The sequence below is a fragment of the Sorex fumeus genome, unplaced genomic scaffold (genome assembly GCF_029834395.1).
Source record: "Sorex fumeus unplaced genomic scaffold, SorFum_2.1 ptg000063l, whole genome shotgun sequence".
Lineage (NCBI taxonomy): Eukaryota > Metazoa > Chordata > Mammalia > Eulipotyphla > Soricidae > Sorex > Sorex fumeus.
The window spans coordinates 7,656,758-7,678,315 of NW_026606120.1; the positions used below are offsets into that span (position 1 = coordinate 7,656,758).

At 56.1% G+C, this 21,558-nt stretch overlaps 1 protein-coding gene across 1 annotated transcript in view; it reads right to left on the minus strand.

Annotated features, from left to right (window-relative positions):
* IGDCC3 (immunoglobulin superfamily DCC subclass member 3) overlaps nt 1–21,558 on the minus strand; it is a 39,450-nt gene that overhangs the window by 6,679 nt on the left and 11,213 nt on the right. The window contains exon 3 of the mRNA XM_056127952.1: nt 16–160. Within this exon, the coding sequence (XP_055983927.1) occupies nt 16–160 (145 nt within the window). The remainder of the gene's footprint in view (nt 1–15; nt 161–21,558) is intronic.

Below are 21,558 nucleotides of genomic sequence, written 5' to 3' on the forward strand. Positions count from 1 at the left end.
ACCCCGTGGGCTCACCTCTCATTGTCTGTGTTGATGGGGACTCGGTTCTTCTCCCATGTGATCCGGGGTTTGGGAAGCCCGTGGATTTGGCACTGGAATCGGGCCACACCACCCTCCTCACCCTTGACGGCCTGAGGGTGCACATGGAAGTCGGACATGCCTGGAGGAGGGAAGGAAGATGTAAGGGCAGGGCACCGGCCAGGCACAGCAGGCAGGGGCCAGCCTAGTGGCTGTGGCTCAGGGACAGGGCCGGAGCAATAGTACAGTGGGAGGGCATTTGCCTTGGATATGGCTGACCTGGGTTCAATCCCTGGCATCCCATATGGTCCCCTGAGCACTGCCAGGAGTCACTCCAGAGGGCAGGGTCAGGAGTAACTCCGGAGCATCACCAGGTGTGGCCCCCAAGCAAAATAAAACACAAAATACAAGACCACAGGGACGGGGGTCTCAGAACTTGCAGGGAACATCTCCCCAGATGGGTGGGCCTGCAAAGAAACTGAGTCCCTCCAAATAAGCTCCACAGAACTCTTGGCTGCCTGACTCCTAACAAGGAAATCCAGAGCCGCTCGGGCACCCCTAAAGGTAGCCCACAAAGGCCAGTCCCAAAAAGACCTGTTCCCACATGTGTCTGCCTCTGACCTTAGTTTTGTTTTTTTTGTTTTGGGTCATCCCCGGGAAGCTCAGGGGGTCACTCCTGGTTTTGTACTCAGGAATGAATCCTGGCAGTGCTCAGGGGACCATATGGGATGCTGGGAATTGAACTCTGGTTGGCCGCGTGCAAGGCAAACAAACACTCTACTCGCTGTGCTATCACTCCAGTCCCTAGTTTTGATTTTTTTTTTATTTTGGGTCACCCCCTGGGATGCTCAGGGGGTCACTCCTGGTTTTGTACTCAGGAATGACTCCTGGCAGCACTCGGGGGATCATACGGGGTGCCAGGGATTGAACCTGGGTCAGCTGCAGGGCCCCTGAACTTATTTGAATAAAGTCTCTGCAGGTGTGTGAGGCTCACGCATACAGCGGGTGTCACAGACCAGGGCCCAGAAAAGGAAGGACTAGCCCGGACCCGTCCAGTATGAGGATTGGCCGTTCAGGCCTGATTCCAGGTGCTTCGTAGCTTTCATGGTTACCAATGATACTCACTGGCACTTGGCGGGGAGTGGGGGCATCACCCCTGGCTGTGAGCTCAGAGTGACCTCTGGCAATGCTAGGGGAACATATGGTGTGCCAGGGATTGAACGAGGGTTGTGGTTGAAGCATTCACACACAAGATAAGCCCCTTACCTCCTGGATTCATTTGTTCCCTGGAGGCTACTCTTGGGGGTGCTGGGGTGGAATCCGAGGTTCCAGTGTGCCAGGCCTGCACCTGTGCCCCAGACTTTGAAAATCCCCCCTGCCTCCTGGGTTTCCCCCGCCTCGTCTGCCTGCAGCTCCTTCTGTACCTGAGAAGATGACCAGCCTCTCGGGAGTGGTCAGACCTGCTGGCCCCTGCGTCCGTGTGGTGCAGTCAGCCTCCCTGGCCATCAGCACCAACCCTGGACCTCCACAGAGATCTCTGCAGAAGGTCTGGAGCAATAGCACAGCGGGTCGGGCGTCTGCCTTGCACGCGGTTGACCCGGGTTTGATTCCCAGCATCCCATATGGTCCCCCGAGCACTGCCAGAAGTAATTCCTGAGTGCAGAGTCAGGAGTAACCCCTGTGCATTGCCGGTGTGACCCAAAAAAGGTTAAAAAAAAAAAGATCTCTGCAGAGCGACCAATGAGCTCTCGGGCCCGTGCAGCCGGCTGGTCCCCCTGATTCTCACCATGCCTGAGCCCCGATGGCTGGCGCCCCCCCTGCCTGCAGCGCCAAGCGCAGATTTCATTAAAACCCACTTTGCTTCAAGTGCGGGAAGAAGGCGCACCATCTGTCCTGACAGCCAGCCCTCCCACAGCACTCCATCAACCGGGACAGTTGTCCCCTCCCAGGAGGGGCCCGGGACACTGGCGCCAGCTCTGGGCTCCCTGGGGCGGGTGGCACAGCCCTCCCGACCCCGACCCTGTGTGTGTGCGCGCACACGAAGCCTGTCCTGGACTGCAGACGCCCGAGGCTGAGTCTTTGTGCCCGTCTTCCCAGAGCCTCCGGGCCTGACGCTTTTGTGGTGCCTTCTCCTCCTCATTTGCATGTGGCTCATTAAATATCAACATGCACAGAAGCGCCCAGGCCTTTCCCGGCTCCACTCCGGCTCCCGCTAAGGCTGTGGCAGGTGTGCCCCCAGGCTGCCCAACTCTCTGGGGTCTTCGTGCCTGCCACGGCCAGATGTGGGGGACTCTAGTCATCAGCCGTATGTTCCCACGGAGGTACAGACCTGACAGTGGGTACTCCGGGGTGGGAGGCAGGTGGGATGCTTCAGGCTTGGTGAATGGTTCCCCCTCACTGCACTCTGGGGAGTCCCAGGGTCAGGGGGCCTGGGCCAGGCCAAAGGCTATGTTTGGCCAAGGGATCGTGGTCAGTCCTGGGGGAGAGGGGCGGAGGCTGGCGGTGGGGGTGCAGCTGGCTATGGCCCTGGAGCTCCCGATTCCAGCTGGAGAGGCGCTGGCAGCCCCCAGGGACTGGGGGGAACTAATGGCTGCGCTGAGTACAGATGCTGCCTCGTTAAAGAGCCCAATCCCTGAATCCTTTTGTGTTCGCAGCCCGGGTTCCAGTTCCCCAGAGGAGCTGCCCAGAGAAATACTCGCTTCCTGTCCTGCCAGGCACCACTAGGGAGGAAGCTGCCGGGGATGGAGAAGGTGGGCTCGCCACCACCTCGTTCTCCCCACAGCCCCGCCACGGAGCCCCCAAAAGATGCTGGCTAGGAAGGAAGCATTGGTGGCGTGAGGGTTGGCGTGGCGCGGCTCACTGCACAGGCGCTCGCTCGTAATCCCTGGGGTATAAGGACGCAGCTGCACCCTCCCCCCCCACAGTTCCCCAGTGCCTGTCTACTGGGCAGCTCCCCCGATCCCGGGATTCAGCCTGCAGCTCTGCCCAATATGTTGGCAGTGTGGCGGGGGGGCCCTCTCGGGCCACACCCGGCGATGTTCAGAGCTTACTCCTGGCTCTGTGCTCAGGGAGCACTCCCGGCAGGGCTTGAGGGATCACAGGCAGTGCCAGGGATCAAACTGGGGCTGGCTGCGTACTCCCGGTCCTATCTCTCTGGCCTCTGTCCAATATTTCATTGGAGTGGAAGCTTTGTCCTAAAAGTGCCTGACCTGTATTCAGTCCCCAGCATCACGTATGGTCCCCCGAGTCCTGTCAGAAGTGATCCCTGAGCACAGAGCCAGGGGTCAGCCCTGAGCACCACCCAGCGTGGGCCAGAAACAAAACCAAAAAAACAAAGTGCTTGAAAGTGACCGCTGAGAGCCAACACTTCATCTCCCAAGGGGGAAATAGTCAGAAGCTCCACAGCTGGTTCCTAACTGACCACTCCTTGGATGTCCTCAGGCTCCTTGGGGTGGGGGCTCTGGGGGAAGATGGAGTCGTCCTCCAGATGGGTCTCAGTCCCATGGCCCGCCGTCCAGGGGACAGGGGACAAGAGTGTTCCTGACTCTGCTCACTTCCACTCTCTCCCCAAGCCCCGGCCAAGGCCAAGCCACGCAGTCAGAATGTAGCCTGCCAGGGCTAGAGCGATAGCACAGCAGGTAGGGCGTTTGCCTTGCACGCGGCCGACCCAGCTTTGAAACCCAGCATCTCATATGGTCCCCTGTGCACCGCCAGGAGTAATTCCTGAGTGCAGAGCCAGAAGTAATCCCTGAGCATCGCCAGGTGTGACCCAAAAAAGCAAAAAAAAAAAAAAAAAAAAAGAATGCAGCCTGCTCCTCATACTGGGAGTAATGGGGTTCCGGGGGTGCCCCGTGGGCTCTGCCATCCCGATCTAAGGAAAAGCATCTCCCCCTTTTTTAAGTTGGAGGATAAAGGGTTGTTGTTTTTTTTTTTTTTTTTTGCTCCAGTGTTAAGCCATGCCCCTGGCCCACGGGAGGAGTTCCTCGGGGTCCCATAGGCCTGCCTCTCTTGGGATAGGGCTTCTGAGGCTGCTTTTTGCCAAGGCTTATGGTGTGGGGAGAGGCTGGCTCTGCTGCGACTGCTTTAAGGACAAGGGGTCTGGGCCCAGGCTGGGGCCGAGGGCTGAGCTCAGGGCAGGCGCCCGGCGACAGAGGGGACACATGCGGGTCTGTGCTGGGGGCAGGAAGGAGGGGCTGGGATGTGTGGGTGCCAGGCTCCTGCCCACATCTCTTGGCCCAGGAGGGACAGTTTGGGCTGGGGAGGGTAATGCTGGGGTTGGGACCCTTCTAAGAATGAGGACCATAGAGCAGGAGGGAGTGAGGACGGGGCTCATGGGGGGGACGGAAGCTCCTGTGTCCCCAAGCAATCCAGGAAGTAGTGTCCAGGGTCCCACCCCTCCAGGTCAACACCAGGCAGGAGGGGTGGGAAGAGCCAATCCCCTCTCCCCCCACCCCCCATCCGCCAGGACTGAGGGAACAGAAACAGGAAACGGCACCGACCCTCATGAATCACTGGCTGGGGCCCGAGAGCACATCCAGAGGCGGGACATGCCCCTCCGGGGTCGGGGTCAGGGCGGCTGGGAGGGAAGGCCTGGGACTGATTAGATGGCTCTGGGGGGCTCAGGGCAGCGGCACAGAGCTGGAAGGAGAGTCACGACCCCCAAGTCGGCCTGAAGCTCTCCAGTTAGGAGAGAGGAGGGGGGTTCAGGCATGGCCAGTGGCACGGGGTTATGACACAAACGCCCCCCAGACACACACACAGGCATGCACAAACATACACATATGCACTCACACATATACAGACACACACATATGGACACACTGACATACACAAATACACACACACAAACACACATACATGCTCACACATATATACAGAGACACACACACATATACACTCACACATAAACACACAAATACATACACACATATACAGACACACAGACATACATAAACACACACATACACACACACATAGATACACACAAACACACGCATACATACACACATACAAATACACAGACATACACACACAAATACATACTCACACATAGACACACAAACACAAGACACACAGACACTGACACACAGATGCACACTCAACACAGACACAGCGGCTCCTGAGAAACAACCTCTACCACGCTGGGATGGAGAAGGTCATGAGTCATTCCAGCAGGACCAGAGATGCCTGGACTCCTGGGTCCTCTTCACCCCACAGCCCCAACGTCCACCCCCAGCCTCAGGTGAATACCATTCCCCAGCATAAAAACAACAGGGCCCGGACAGAGAGAAATGAACTGTGAGTCCCACTGCGAAATATGCACTGAAGGGGCTGGAGCAATTGCACAGCGGGGAGAACACTTGCCTTACACGCGATTGACCCAGGTTTGATCCCCTAGGAGTAATTTCTGAGTGCAGAGCCAGGAGTCAGCCCTGAGCACTCCTGGTGAGTGTGGCCCAACAAAATAACAAAGACAGAGGTGAACGTTAAGGAAACGCAAATGAAAACTGTATACCTTGCCCAATCCCCAAATAACAAAGGATCCTGCGTGGGCAAACAGGGTGGAAACTGGAACCTTCCTGCACAAACGAGGTCACCACGATGGGAGACATTATAGCAGTCCCTCACACTTCGAGAATCAAAGGAGGCACTCGTGCTCCTGAGCATATGCCCCAGAGAGAAGAAAGCGGGTCCCAACAAGATCTGCACCCACCAGGGTAGAGCCCAGGAGAGCCAGAGGTGAAAACGAAACAACCCAGAATGTTTATCGAAGAAGGAATAAACATTCAGGAATAACCATTCATTCAAAGAAGGACATTCTTTATTTATTTATTTTTTGGTCACACCTGGCAATGCACAGGGATTACTCCTGGCAGTGCTCAGGGGACCATATGGGATGCTGGGAATCGAACCTGTATTGGTTGCTTGCAAGGCAAATGCCCTACCCACTGTGCTATCACTCCAGCCCCCAAAGAAGGACATTCTAAAGCTTGATGCAACATGGCTGGACTGGAATGACAGTGTTTTGGGTTTGGGTGGGTTTGTGGTTGTTTTGCCCACACACACAGTGGTGGATCAGAGGTTACTTATGACCCTGAACTCCTGGCACAGCTGGAGGGCCATTTGGGAGGCCAGGGATCAAACCCAGGTTGGCCATGTGCAAGGCAAGCTCCCGACCTGCTGTGTACTATCACTCTGGACCTATTGAACGACAAACCCAGACAAACACTGCAATTCCATGTCCTGGTTCTGCGCTCAAGGATCATTCCTGGCTGTTGTCAGGGGATGATATGGATGCTGAGGATCGAACCCAAATTGGCTGCATGCAAGGCAAGCACCTTTACCCCTATACTATTTCTCTGGCCCCAAGGCCTCAATCTTATTTATTTGCTTTTTTTTTGGGGGGGGCAATGCCTTTCAGGGGTTACTCACACCTGGTGGTGCTCAGGGCACCTTATGGGGTGCCAGGAATCAAACCTAGGCCGGCCACATGCAAGGCCAGTGCCCTCCCCACTGCACATCTACGCCAGGCCCTGTTCTGCAGCTTTGATCCCTAGCACTGTATATGGTTCCCTGAGCACCACCAGGAATAGCACAGCCAGGTGTGAACCCAACCTCCAAAAGGGGCTACAGATCACTCAACAGAATGGAAACACAGCTCTGTGTGCAGGACGCCCGGGTTTGGTCCCCCAAGCCCAGACAGGAGTGATGCCTGAGCATCCCCAGGGCAGTTGGCCCAAAGGCAGCAGAGGTCACAGTAGCTCACAGAGGCGAATGAGATGTACAGGAAAGATAAGGGGCTGTCCTCTGTAAAGTGCTTCTTAGCACAGTGCTTGGCAAACAATCCTTGCATGTGGTTTGCAGAAAGCAACAGAATATTGAATCTGAAGCATGTCAAGAGATTATGGAAGAGGGGCATATATGCTGCCCGAGCCCATGTGCTGCTTGCGACAATGTGGCCGAGCACATGTGTCGCCCGCATCTCCACTCTGGGGATGTGTACTTTCATGTTTTCATGTCTAATGCTGGGATGTGTGTAGGGGCTCTCTCCACCCTCAAAGAAACCGGGCTCTCTCTTGAGCAAGTTACTCTCCACTCTCTCCCTCTTTCTCTCCCTCCTTCCCTTCAAAACCTCCAAATAAAAACTGTGTAATTTCCAAAATTACAGGCTATCGAATGTAGCCTGCCCACAGGGCAGAGTCTGGCAAACTCCCCGTGGCGTACCAAATATGCCAAATACCAGTAACAATGATGGGTCTCATTCTCCTAAAGAGCCTTGAATATAGTCTCAGGGTTAGGATGAAAGAGACGTTACTGGGGCCTGCTCGAGGCAATCGACGAATAACAGGATGATGAAAATGAAATGAAAAAATTTCCAAAAAAAAAAAAAAAGATTATGGAAGAAGGTCTGAGCAGTAGTACAGCGGGGAGGGCAACGGCCTTGCAAGTAGCCAATCCCGGTTCGATCCCCAGCATCCCATATGGTCCCTTGAGCCATGCCAGGAGTAATGCCTGAGTGCAGAGCCAGAAAAAAGTCCTAAGCATGGCTGGATGTGGCCCCCAAACAAACAAAAAAAGCAGTTCTAGAAGAGCGTGGTGGGGTTGGGGGAGGGGACCATATTCCCTGAGTTAGATCTGGGGCCCTCGGGGCAAGCTAGAGAAGGACCCGCAAGGCCTGCGTGTTTGAGGGGCGGGGCTGGGGGCCGCGCAAGGCCTCTCTGGGCAGGCTGTCAGTGGAAAGAGGTGCTGAGTAATTGAGGCCTTGATTTCTCTAGTAAAATGTTTATGAAGCCCATAAACCCATGCCTTTATTGTCCAGGCACATTCCGGGGGATGGTTGTGGCTCTCGGGGGTGCAGTTAAAGCACCTGCTGAACTCCGAACCCCTGGCAGACCCCCCAGGCGGCGGCACCACTGGGTACAGCTGGTTAAGCCCTCCACCTCGCTCTTTAGACTCCCCAAAGCACCTGTAAGCGACCTCTCTCTAAATGTATGCAGGAAGGGTGGGGTGATGGCAGGGACCCAAGCTGACCACACAGCTGACCACACTCACGCCAGGTCCTTGAGGCTCCTGGCCCAGGAGGATGCATCCCATGCAGTCTCTATTGTGGCCCCAAACTTACTTTTGGGGGGCTCAGAATCTAAATTTGGCGGTGGGCTGGAGAGTGCAGCTGTAGGGCTCCTGTCTTGCACGCAGCCAACCCAGGGTGGATCCCGGCACCCCATAAGGTCCCCTGAGCACCATCTCCCCGAACATAGAGCTAGGAGTAAGCCCTGAGCACCTCCAGGTGTGACCCAACACCCCAAACAATAAATAAAACAAATCCAGCTCTCACCGGGTATGATGGGAAGTGGGGTGTGGGTGTCAGGGTGTGGGTGGGTCGCCAGCTCAGGGCACAGCAACCGCTGGTCTGATGTGATTGATCTGAGTGAGCAATGACCCTGCTCCCAAAAGCCTGGGGACCCCTTTGTCTGCCGCCTCAGGCTCCTCCAGCCCCTCACGCTCTGCGCTGGGCCCTTGAACCCCGGCCCCTCCTTCTCCCCCCTCCCGCTCCACCACCAGCTCACCACTCCCGCGGTCCCCGATTCTCACACAAAAGCGAACTTTGTCTTTTCAAGTCAGCAGTCATAAATCCATGTCCCACCACTCCCTCCCCATGGCCACTTCTGACAAATGGGGGCCCGGGATGGGGGGAAAGGTGGGGGTGGGCGGCAGGGGACCGCGGATAAAGCTTGGGAAAATTCCTGCATCCTATTGTTGGCGCAGGGAATGCTGAACCTTTTAGAATCTGCTTCTTGTTTATTTGTTTGTTTGTTGGGGGGGCCACACCCGGCAATGCTCAGGGATCACTTCTGGCTCTGTGGTCATAAGGGATGTCAGGAACTGAAGCCGGGCGGGCCAGGGGCCAGGTGCAAGGCAAGTACCCTCCCCACCATCCTACTGCTCTTGCCCCAGGATCCGTTTTCTGATTCAACGGATACTCAGCCCAGGCAGGTCTGCTGAAGGAAACAATCTGGATCTCACGACCCAAGGAGAGCAACACGCATCAGTCTTTTTGTTCATTGTTCAGGGGCCACACTCCACAGTGCTCAAGACTTACTCTAGGCTCTGTGCTCGGAGATCACCTTAGGCAGAGAGCTCAGGGGAGCATATGCAGCACCAAGGATGGAACCCGGGCAGGCAGGATGGAAGGCAAACGCCTTCCCCACTGTCTTAGCTCACTGTCAAAGTCTACGTAGAATTGCCGGGCTGGAGCGATAGTACAGCAGGTAGGGCCGCCTGCCTTGCACATGGCCACATCGGGTTTGATCCCCGGCATCCCATACGGTCCCTGGGCATCACGAGAAGTGATCCTTGAACGCAGAGCAGGGATACCTCCCTGAGTATCACTGGGTGTGGGCCAAAACCCAAAACAAAACAAATAGATAAAGCCTACTTGAGGCTCTGGCTCTTCCTCCAAATCAAGCCAGGCACTCCTCCACCCTAACAGGTTCTCTGCAGTCTGGGGGCTGGGGGAGCAGGTATGAAGGCACCTGGGGCTCCACAGGGCCTTGCCCGTGCCACTCCGGGGCAGGGAAGAAGGGCTGGGAGCACCTCCCCTCCGGGTGCACCCCTGCCTCCACCACTAGGTTTTCGAAAGCAATGCTGGGGGTCAGGGAGATAGTGCAGGGGTGAAGGTGTTTGCCCAGCACATGGCCAAGCCCGGGGTGCCTCCCCAGCACCACATACGGTTCCCGAGCCCTACCAGAAGTGATCCCTGAACACTGTGGAGTGTGACCCCACAACAGCAACAAAAAAAAGCAATCCCGGGGCTGGAGCGACAGCACAGCAGGTAAGGCGTTTGCCTTGCACTCGGCCAACCCAGGTTCGATTCCCAGTATCCCATACGGTTACCTGAGCACCGCCAGTTGTAATTCCTGAGTGCAGAGCCACAAGTAACCCCTGTGCATCACCAGGTGTGACCCAAAAAGCAAAAAAAAAAACAAAACAAAACAAAACAAAACAAAACAAGGCAACCCCAGTTCCAAGGTGTTTGCCATTTTTTTTATTATTGCATCACACTTGGTGGTGCTCAGGGCTTGCTCCAAGGAGTAAGCACTCAGGGAGGCCATGGGCAAGGCAAATAAATGTGTTACCTGCTGTACTGTCTTTCATCCCCTTTTTTTTTTGGGGGGGGGGGTAACAGGGGGAGTAGGGCAGTGTGCAGGGGAGCAAAGCATTAGGGAATGCTTGTGGCTTCTGTGGCATGCAGAGCAAGGAGGACGCCGAAGGGAAGACCCACTCACATGAGATCACCTGTGACCGTGATCACGTGTGAGTGACCCTGTGATCGTGGGATGGCAAAACCAAAGCCCCACTCTGGGCCTGTTTCCTGCTCTGGAGGATGATGGGCGAGTTGGGGGTTGGGGGAACAGTTGTCGCTGCAGCCTTTCAGGCACATCTGCTTCTAAGCACCAGCTGAGGGTGAGGGTGCCCCTGGGAACTGCTCCCCGCCTCAGACTTGAAACTGTGCAGGCCCTGCCTGCCTGCCTGCCTGCCAGACTGCCCGTCTCTGCTGCACCGGGACACGGGCTCCCTTATGTAAATCTGCGGGGCCCACCACAGGCCTCGCTTCCGTCTTTGTCAGGACACCGGATCCCCCTCACTGCCCGGAAGGCGCTGCTGCCGGGCCCAGGCTGGAGCTATTAAGTAAATTGCTTTCACGTGAGCACAGGAATGGCCCAGCTTGGACATCCCCGAGCCATGAGGGCTGTGGGCAGGCCTCCTTGTGGGCACTCGCTAAAAAAGGGCAACTGACAGCCCTTGGGGTGACCTTCCAATTCCAGCCTTGGTTTTCTCACTGCAAAACAAGAGTGGGGCAGGAAGCATGCAATCTGACAGGGTACGGAGCCCACACTTGCAAAAGGCCCCCACCTGTCCAACGACCCTCTCCTGTGCTTTTGTTCCCCTCTCACTGGGGTCCCATGTCATGTGTGTCACACATGGTGGCCGTGGGATTCGCTCATGAGCTTAGGTTTGCCTTTCTTGGGGGGTGTTGGGTCGCTCCTCCACAGTGCTCAGAGTCCTGCAGTAGTGGGGTTTGGATGGGGGGCTCCTACATGCAAAACAAATGCATGTAACAGTCTTTGGGGGCTGGAGCGAAGGTATAGCGGATAAGGCGTTTGCCTTGCATGCGGCCGACCCGGGTTCGATGCCCGGCATCCCATATGGTCCCCCAGCATTGCCAGGAGTGATTTCTGAGTGGAGAACCAGGAGTAACCCCTGAGCATTACTGGGTATGGCCCAAAAAGCCAAAAATAAATAAACCAAAAACTAAACGCTCCAGTCTTTGAGGCTAAGTGGGGGCCCATGCTCAGATCAACACTACGTTTACATCTCAGGGCTTGTGGGGTGTAATTGACACAGTAATATAGGCCTGCCAGTGCCCCAAACCCACCAACTCCCCAACACTGTGCTCCTGGAGAAGACACGGTGGAGATTCCATGCTGGGGAGACAGCTCTGGGGGCTGCCTGGGGATCCCCCAGGAATCAAACTGGAAGAGGCCCCAGGTCTGCAGGGTGAGGCCACCAGTACAAAGCCCAGGGCATGAGCAGATGATTTTGGAGTTTTTCTGTTTTGGGGCCACACCAGGTTGTGTTCAGGGATCGCTCCTAGCAGGGTTCAGGGGACCATATGGAACGGCAGGCATCAACCCCGGGTCAGTCACAGGCAAAGCAGAAGCACTCCCGGCTGTCCTATAGATCCAGCCTCCGACACAGTTTGATTGACAAGACTCGTGGAACACTTCATTGTGGGGCTGCACAGCGGTATCCGAGAGGCAGAGGTTCCCTAAAGTGGAACCATCTTCTGTAGAGGGTCTCAGGAGCTTTGCAGGGCCGGGAGGCAGCAGGGGCTAATTAGGTGCTCACCTTGCAAATTCTGGTTTGATCTGGGGCCGGCCGGCCTAGCTAGCCATTAGTGAGCCTTGAACACTGAGATGTGTGTTCACCCTCGTCCAAAAAAATGCTCTCCCATAAACTCAAAGGAATCGCCACGCCCCCTCCGAGCCTCTTCCCCTGTCACTTATTAACAGCCCCGTCATCTGCCCAAGTGCCCACAGAGCTAACGGCTGAACTGAGGCTCCAGGCTTCCATATTGCTCCCTCTCCCCGTTCACCAGCCCTGGGCACCAAGTGTGAGCGCCCTCCAGAAGCAGCTTCCCAAATACTCCAATTCCTGGGGCACCTTTGGGTTTCTCCTGTCTTGAATCCCTGGGGATGCTCCTCAGCTGCTTTCCATCCTGTGGGACCAGTCCCTGGGTGGTCAGACAGTGGCATGTCTGTCCCTTCACTTCTTCTGTCCCTCCCGACCTTGCCGTCCTAGCACCCCAAAGCAGAGAGTTGCGTGCACTCTCCGTATTAGTTCACACACTCCCTCTCCCCCCCCAGTGGCTGTGGGCGCCTCTCCACGTCCTGCACCCTGACAACCACCGGGTCAGCAGGCGCAGGGGACCCAGTATGTAGCAGTCCCCAGCCCCCCTCTGCGTTCATCACTCGGTCACCACCCGCTGTCCGTTCCTCCACCCTCACCCCATCAGCCTCTTCAGTGGGGCTCACTCACTACCCTGAACCCGAACCCGGGAGAGGCAGCGCAGGCACCCCTCCCCCACCTCGGGAGCTCTGTGCCCCGCGGGGGGCTGCCCAGGGCTCTGCATTTCCACCCCGGCAGCCTCTGCCCCAGCCCCCAGCCTTAGCCATCGCGGGGGCCCATTTGAGCGAGCCACAGGGGGTGGGGGTGGCGCAGGGGCCTGCGAGAGAGCAGCCCCCCGCGGGGCCCCAATCGAGGCACTGGGCGGGGACGGGCCGGGGCGGGCCTGAGAGCCGCTGGCGGGGCGGCGGGAGTAAGTGGGACCATCTGCTGGGCTCCTGGGGTCACGGCTTTGTGCCGGCTCCCACCCCCCTCGCGCCCGCCCCTCCTCCTCCTCCTTTTTGCCCTTTGACTCCGGGATCTCAAAGAGAAAAAAAGCACTCCGAGGGCGCGCAGGGTGGGGGTGGGGAACGGAGGGGGTGTCCAGGGGCGCGCAGGGTGGGGGTGGGTGGCGCCGGAGGGGGTTGTCCGAGGGAGCGTAGGATGGGGGTGAGCGGCGGGGCTCAGAGAGCGCAGGGTGGGTGTGGGTGACGGGGGTGTCCGGGGGCGCGCAGGGTGGGGGTGAGTGGCGGGGGGCTCGGGGCGCGCAGGGTGGGACTGAGTGGCGGGGGGTTCGGGGCGCGCAGGGTGGGGGTGGGTGACGGGGGGCCCGGGGCGCGCATGAAGGGGGTGGGTGACGGAGGGTGTCCGGGGGTGCGCAGGGTGGGAGTGAGTGGCGGGGGGGTTCGGGGCGGGTAGGGTGGGGGTGGGTGACGGGGGGGCTCGGGGCGCGCATTAAGGGGGTGGGTGACGGTAGGTAGCAGTCCGGGGGTGCGCAGGGTGGGAGTGAGTAGCGGGGGGTTTGGGGCGCACAGGGTGGGGGCTCGGGGCGCGCATGGAGGGGGTGGGTGACGGAGGGTGTCTGGGGGTGCGCAGGGTGGGGGTGAGTGGCGGGGAGTGTCCGGGGGTGCGCAGGGTGGGGGTGAGTGGCGGGGGGCTCGGGGCGCGCAGGGTGGGGGTGGATGACAGCGGGGGTCCGGGGGCGCGCAGGGTGGGGGTGGTGGCGGGGGGCTCGGGGCGCGCAGGGTGGGGGGCGCGGGCGGCTCCGGGGGCGGCGCGCGGTTCCCACAGCCCGGGCCCGCCCGGCCCTTTGAAGTGGCCGCAGCTGCACCCCGGCCCGCGGCTAATCCCCCGACGCGGCGCCCGCGCCCCCCGCATAGCTGCAGTGGCCACGCTGAAAGGCGCGCGCTAATTACCTCGCTCGCCGCGCCGCGGGTGAATGCGAGCAGCCGGCATTGTGCGCGGCGAATGGAGAAAATAAGACGCCCATTGTCCTCCACGCCAAACGAGGGTTTGATGTCGCGGGCCCGAGGAGGCACCATTTCCCGCCACCCCGCCCCCACGGCGCGAATTCCCCAGCTGCGGCCGGGGAAACTGAGGAAGCAGCACCGACTCCTGTTGGGGGGCAGGGGGAACCCGGCGTTCGGGGACAGACAACTGCCCACGGCTCCTTGCACCCCTTTCTCCGAGTCTTCTCCACTGGCCGAATCAGGGGGCACCCCCCCCCCGCGAGCCCCGCCGCGTTCCTTCTGGGATTTTGCTCGAGCTGGGCATTGGGTCGGGCCCTGGTTCTGCCCTAGACGCAGACGCTGACCACCGGTGGTCCTGCACGCACAGGCCCCGTCAGATTTGCCAGGGGTGTGTGTGGGGGAGGGAAACGCAGGGGACGCTGCGCAGGAGAGGGATGCAAGAAGGGGGATGGAGGAGCCAGGGAGGGCTTGGAAAGAGAGAAGGTAAAAGGAGCAGCCTGAGATGATGAAGGGAAGAAGAGGAAAGCAGCTGAGGGGTGGGGGTGGGGGACCCAAGCTCTGCAGGGTCTGCAAAGTCAGGCCCTGCCAAGAGCCCCCGAAGTTTCTGTTCTGATACCAGAGGGTCCAGCGACAGCTCCCACACACGCATTCTCCAGAGACTGGTCTAGCCCGGTCCCAGTCACTCCGCCCGCCCTTGCAGCAGAGGCGGCTCTGCTCAGCTCAGAAGCAGGGAGGAAGGGCCAGTGCAGATGGATGCCCCGAGGACTCCAGGGTTTGTCCTCATCACGCAGTGGGACTGTGGGGCCAGCCGGGCTGGGGAGTGTCCTCCCGCCCTTCCCCCCTCACCCCACAGGTGCTCCACAGGGTGCTGACACCTTGGATTTCTTTTTTGTTCTGTTTCTGTGCCACACCCGGCAGTGCTCAAGGCTTACTCCTGGCTCTGCACTCAGGGATCACTCTGGGCACGGCTCAGGGGACCATATGGGATGCCAGGGATCAAACCTGCGAGCAAGGCAAGCACCTACCTGCTGTACTCCAGCCCTGCTCCGGCCCTGTTTTGTGATGTTCAACAAGGGCTTACAGTGGTCCTTGGGACCTTGGGCAATGCTTCCCACTCACATGGTTCACCAAGCAGTGCTCAGGGGGTCATGGGGAGTGAGGGATGGAACATGCACACATAGGCATGCACTCCACTTGTGACCTCCACATGCTTTTAACGGGCAGAGGGAAAACGTAAATAGAGCTCACCATTTTTCTACTCAATTCTGACTCAAGGTTTAATCTAATCCTGGTCATAACCACAGATGTGGTCATAATGCTTTCTTTCCTTTTTTTGTCCCTGGGGGGTGGGGGTGGGGGCATGGGTCACACCTGGTGCAGTTCAGGGCTCACTCCTGGCTCTGTGCTTTAGAGAGCAATCCTGGTGGGACTCGGGGGACCATACGTGGTGCCAGGATAAACCCTGGTCGTCTAAGTGCAAGGCAAGTTCCCCGTCCACTGTACTATCTCTCTGAAACCCACATTTTTCTTTATGCCTCTCCTAAATCTTTATCTTGGGATCATATTTCTCCTGCCTAGGGCTCTGTGACTTTGCATTAGCATCACTGCCCCTACATCTACTGCTGCAGCCTCCCCAAGCCCCTAAACCCCCAACCCCACTACCACTAGTGCCTTCCCAGTCCCCCCAAGCAACTGTGCCTGGTTGGGTGAGAGAACTTCAAATGAAAAAGGATAAAGGGCACTGCTGTGTGGGTGGGCTCATGTGGGAGGCCTGGATCCTATTGACCTAGCTCCCTCTTTCCCTCTTCTCCAGCTTCTCACCCCCTCAAGAGAACCAAGGATGGGGCTGGAGCAATAGCACAGCAGGAAGGGCGTTTGCCTTGCACGCGGCCAACTCGGGTTCGATTTCCAGCATCTCATATGGTCCCCCGAGCACCGCCAGGGGTAATTCCTGAGTGCACGAGCCAGGCGTAATCCCTGTGCAATGCTGAATGTGACCCAAAAAGGAAAAAAAAAAAAAAGACAGAACCAAGGACTTTAAGTCCCCTGAGGAATAAAGAATTTACCCAGGGCTGGAACAATAGTACAGCAGATATAGCGATTGCCTTACATGTAGCTGACCCAGATTCAATCCCCAGCATCCCATATGGTCCCCAAAGCCTGCCAGGAGTAATCCCTGAGTGCAGAGTCAGGAGTAAGCCCTGAGCACTGCCAGGCGGAGCACCCAAATAAAATAAAATGATAAATCAAGTAGAAATTACAAACATTATTGTAACTAAATGCATGTGTGTTTATAGCAAATTAACAAGTTTGTTAGTTTGGGGGTCCCACCTGGAGGTGCTAGGGGCAATTCACTGCTCGTAGTCAGAAGTTGTTCTTGAGGGCTGGAACAGGCAAGGCGCTTGCTTTGCACACGGCTGACCCAACTCTGATCCCAGGTATCCTATAAGGACCCTTGAGCCAGGAGTGATTACTGAATGCAGAGTCAGGAGTAATCCCTAAGTATAGCTAGGTGTAGTCCCAAAACCAAAAAGAAGAAAAAAAGGAAGGAAAGAAGAAAGGGAAAGAAAAAAAGGAAGAAAAGAAAAGAGGAAAGAAAAAAGCAGTTGTTCCTGGAATTGCTCACCCTGAGGGTCCCAAAGCTCTAGGCAGTTTGGGGGGCCATGTGGCACAAAATCTTGTGGGTCTGGAGCATGTGCTTCAGCCTTTTGAACTATCTCCATGGCCCCTACAGTCAGCATACCAAATGTTTAAGGTCCAGGTTAATTATACTTTGGAACATAACCCCACAGATAGCACAAGAAACCTACAAATTAGAAAGTCAGTATTTTTACCATTTGGAGAAGGGAGGAGGGGGTGGGCTACCCCTGGTGGAAGTCAGGAGCTATTCCTGGCTCAGGCTCTGCTCAGGGGTCACCCCTGAAAGTTCTTGGGGATTCCAAGGACTGAACTGGGGTTAGCTACGAGTGACACAAGTACCTTATCTGCAGCGCTATCTCTCTGGCCCCATTTTTTGGGATTTCATGCATGCAAGGCTTGTGTTCTATCACTGAACAACATCCCTGGCCCTCAATGACAGTCTACTGGATACACTCTAGTCTGTAGGGTCCACAGCTGTGTATGTGCTACGCATTATAGTTCATTGACTGACACGTGTTAGGAGGCACACAATTATGCTGTCTCAGAAGGATGAGGCCTTCTGAACCCCCCACCCCCTAAAAGAGCAAAGCAGGGCATATACATGTCAATGGGTCATTCTTGAATTGAAGTAATCAAAATTGTATCACTTTATGAAGAGGCTTGATTCTGTCAACATCACACCAGACCATACTTGTCATGATCTGGATTTTGTCACAGTTTAATGGGAAAGTGACTGATTGGAGAAGCAAAATCAAACATAGAAGAGGAATGTCAAATAGGTTCAATCCCAAGACTAATTCTATGTAATATCATTATTGGTGATCTGACTTAATGAAATCAAGAATATGCTAATCTAGTCTGCCAGTGGAATTAAATTAGACAGGGCTTCTCAAAAGTGCTAGAGATTTGGAACACAATTTTTTTTTCTTCTTGGGTCACACCCGGCGATGCTCAGGGGTTACTCCATGAATTACTCCAGGTGGTGCTCGGGGGGACCATATGGGATGCTGGGAATCGAACCCGGGCCAGCCGTGTGCAAGGCAAACACCCTACCCGCTGTGCTATTGCTCCAGCTCCTGGAATACAATTTTAAAAAACTAAAAAAATAGTGTTAGAGAGATAGTACAGAGGGTAGGGCATCTGCCTTGCACGTGGCTGATCTATCAATCCCCAGCACCACATATGAACCCCCAAGCCCCACTGGAAGAGATCCCTGAATGCACAGCCAGGAGTAAGCCCTGAGTACCTCCAGGTATAACTGCCAAAGAAAATAAATAAAAGTCAAAATTAAAAAGAACCTAAAAAATTAGGGAATCATTATAGGAGAAAGTGACCTAAGATTTAATAAGAGGCAAAACAAAACAAACAAACAAAAAGGTGTGTGTGGAGGGGGAGGCGAAGAAAAAGCTAACCAAACACCCTACCTGCTATCAGTTGGGAAAGTGGAGCCAGGTAGATAAAGCCAGAGTGAACCTTACGTTTGGTGTCCAAGTCAAGTACAAGTTCCTCCCCAGGAACCCTCAACCTACAGCAGTGGGACAGCAGTGTCACCTCCAAACCAGTCCAGGCCAGGCCCCTCTCATGGGATCCTGCCTCCAGAGCTCTGTCCTCCAGGGCTGTCCTGCCCGTGACAGTGACCAGTGAGTGCAGCCTGAACAAAGGTGCCTGCAAGGGTGGATGGGGGTCAGGACCCTGCTCCACAAATACCTGTCCTCCATTTATCTTCTCCCAGCAAGACAGGCGGGTGCTCCATCCCATTCCCCACTGGGCCACCACCCCCTCAGAGCACAGTGTCAAAGGAGGCGGGGGTGGGAACGCAGACCAGATTGCCTGCAAGTCGATGCCTGGCCAGTACAGTGGCTTGCCTTGCACTTGGCCAACCCATGTGCAACCTGCATTTGGTCCCCTGAGCATCATCAGGAGTGACCCCTGAGCACAGCCGTGGTCAATCCCCGACCCCCACCTGCCTCTGAGTAGGCTGCAGCTCTGCAGACCTCTTCCCAGGACAGTTCCACAGCAAGGGCATCTATCTTTTAGCAACAGTGGGGCTTGGGGATGGATTTCTCCACACAATCCCAGGTGGGAAGAGTCAAAATCAGGAGGTAGACATAGGGTCTGCCCATAGTTGTCAGGGACATAGACCCAGGCACAAATACCGGGAATGACTAAACCCCCCTCCCCCCAAAAAATCTTCAGGTCAGAGAGAGGACAGGAACCAATGTGGGGGAGGATGAGGAACTATAAGGATTTTGGAGCGCAATGAGGATTGAACGGACTACTCCCTGATGTTAACAGTCCCAGATCCTCTATCTCACCCAGGAGACTGTTCTAGGGGCCCCCTGCCACAACTGCCCCCTTCCCGAGCCAGTCACTTGTTTGCCTCACTTGTTTGCCGAGGGTCCAGGAGCCCCTTCAGCAGGCCACCCTGCCCCGCCAATGGGCTGCTCCAAGTAGCCTGTCTGCCCCGCCCTAAAAGTCTCCTCCAATCCCAAACAGCCTATTGCCCCGCCCTAAAAGTCTCCTCCAATCCCGAGCAGCCTACTGCCCCACCCTAAAAGTCTCCTCCAATCCCAAGCAGCCTACTGCTCCACCCTAAAAGGCTCCTCCAATCCCAAGCAGCCTACTGCCCCGCCCTAAAAGGCTCCTCCAATCCCAAACCGACTGCTTCCCTGCCACCCACTCTTTCCTGCAGTCTAAGGATCAGGAGCGAACAGACCTCTCTCAGGTTGGGGAAGGGCAGACCCAGCCGCCACCTTAGCAGGCAGGAACTGGGGCCAGAAATCGGATCATGTCATTCCTTGAGGTCCTGAGCCCTCTGGGATTCTGGTGGGTGGGGACAAGGCAAGGGGACAGCACAAGAACACGCGGCAGCCTGGCTCCTGTGCTGATTATGGCTCCCTGCCCCCAACCCCTTCCCCAGGACCCCTGGGGATAAGGCTCCTTCTCCAGCCACACCAGTTCCTCTCCTGTGATTTGTTTTGAATTTTCAAACAAAGAGTAATTATGACAGATGTGGAGCAATCAGCGTCATTATGCAGGAAACAAGACCAGGAAAGGAAGGGGGGAGGGGAACTTGTCTTTCAGCCTCCCTGGGAAGAGGTTGCTCCAGCCTCCATCCCCCAAGTTCTTTTTCAACAAGGAACTGCACCTTTGGCTGCCCCAAGCCCTGTCCACACAATGTGCCCCCCACCTCACCCAACCGCACTGGCTCCAGGTCCTCTGGCTGCTGCTCCACTGTGGCCAGTCTGACTAGGGTTCTCGGCTGGGGGCACCCTCAGGGCTGGGGGTCCTGGTATCAACAGTAGTTACGTTCTCAGGGTACTCTGGCCCACCCTAAGAACAGCCATTCAGGCCACTGCAAGAGGCAGAGGCAGGCAGACAGAGCCCAGCTTTGCCAGGTACTAGTAGCTCGGGCCAAGCTCATGAGCCATTCTTGGTTTTTGTCTAGTCACCTGTAAAACAGGTCTGGACAGAGGCTGGAGTCAGAGTACAGCAGGTAGGACCTTTGCTTTGCAGGTGGCCAACCTGGGTTCGAACCCCTACATCCCATATGGTCCCCTAAAGCCCCTGAGTATAGAGCCAGGGGTAACCTGGTGTGTCCCCAAAACAAAGCAGCAGGTTTTGTGACTGAAATCTCCAGGCTTTCTCCGGGTCAGGATCAGCTACCTCCCTACATCTCACTGTACTTCCAGAAGTCCCAGCAGTCGCCTCCACACCCCAAAGCTCCCCAAAAATCTGCTCCAAGGGCTAGAGTGATGATACAGTTGGTAGGGCGTTTGCCTTGGACGCAGCCGACCTAGTTTAGTCCTTGGCATCCCATATGGTCCCCTGAGCACTGCCAGGAATAATTCCTGAGTGTAGAGGCAGGAGTAACCCCAAAGCACTGCCGAGTGTGATCCAAAATGGAAAAAAAATCTACTCCAGCTGTACCATCCCAATAAAAGTACTCGACTTCCTGCCATCTCGAACGCTACAACACTGATAAATCAGTAGTGCACACTGAATTGGAAAAGGCAACCAACCTGCAGTAACAAGCATAAACACAGAAGACTTAACCTGCAACATCATCTTAGCAAGCTCTCATACAAGGTCTTAATGTCTTTAGGATGAGATACAACAATATCGGTCCATGGTTGGAAATCTGCCTCAAGTTCTGGGGGAGAAGGCAGTTGCAATAGAAAATTGACCACCAGGACAATGACAGTTAGAAATGATCACTCTGGATATGATCTGCATGCTAAAAGTAAGTAAAGGAACAAACACAATGACCTCTCATGACGATGACCTGTATTGCAAACCATAATGCTCAGAAGGAAAGAGAGAGAGAGAAAGAAGAAAGTGTGAGGTTTGCTCGGACAAAATGGCGACGAGGACAAAATGATGACTGGCTGATAAGACAGCAATATTTCTGGAACCAGAGATCACCGTGCCCTCCAGCACAGAAGATAGGGACTTATGGCCCACCTGATGCCAGGAGGCCACCAGGCTGCATCCCATGCTTCCTCACCATCGACCCTCCTACCGATAACAGGAGCCAGATCAAGCACACCGGTTCCACTAGCCTTGGTTCCCTTTTCCTGCCCAAGACAACTTAAAAATCCCACTTAGTCTCTCCCAGGGCATAGCTCTACCCCAGACTCACCTGAGGTTCGTAGAGTCCACCAGGGAGTGCACCCCAATAAATTTCTCCTACTTCCTTCACTTTATTCATCTTGGTCCCTCTGTTTGCGCTAGGCAGGGTTCCCAACTCTATCAAAAAGTGCCTGCCTCGGGCCAGAACGATAGAACAGTGGGTAGGGTGTTTGCTTTGCACGCGGTCGACCCGGGTTCGATTCCCAGCATCCCATATGGTCCCCCAAACACCGCCAGGATTGATTCCTGAGTGCACAGCTAGGAGTAACCTCTGAGCATTGCCGGGGGTGACCCCAAAAAACACAAAAAGTGCCTGCCACCTGGGGGTTGGGGTGGTGAGAGGGAAACTGGG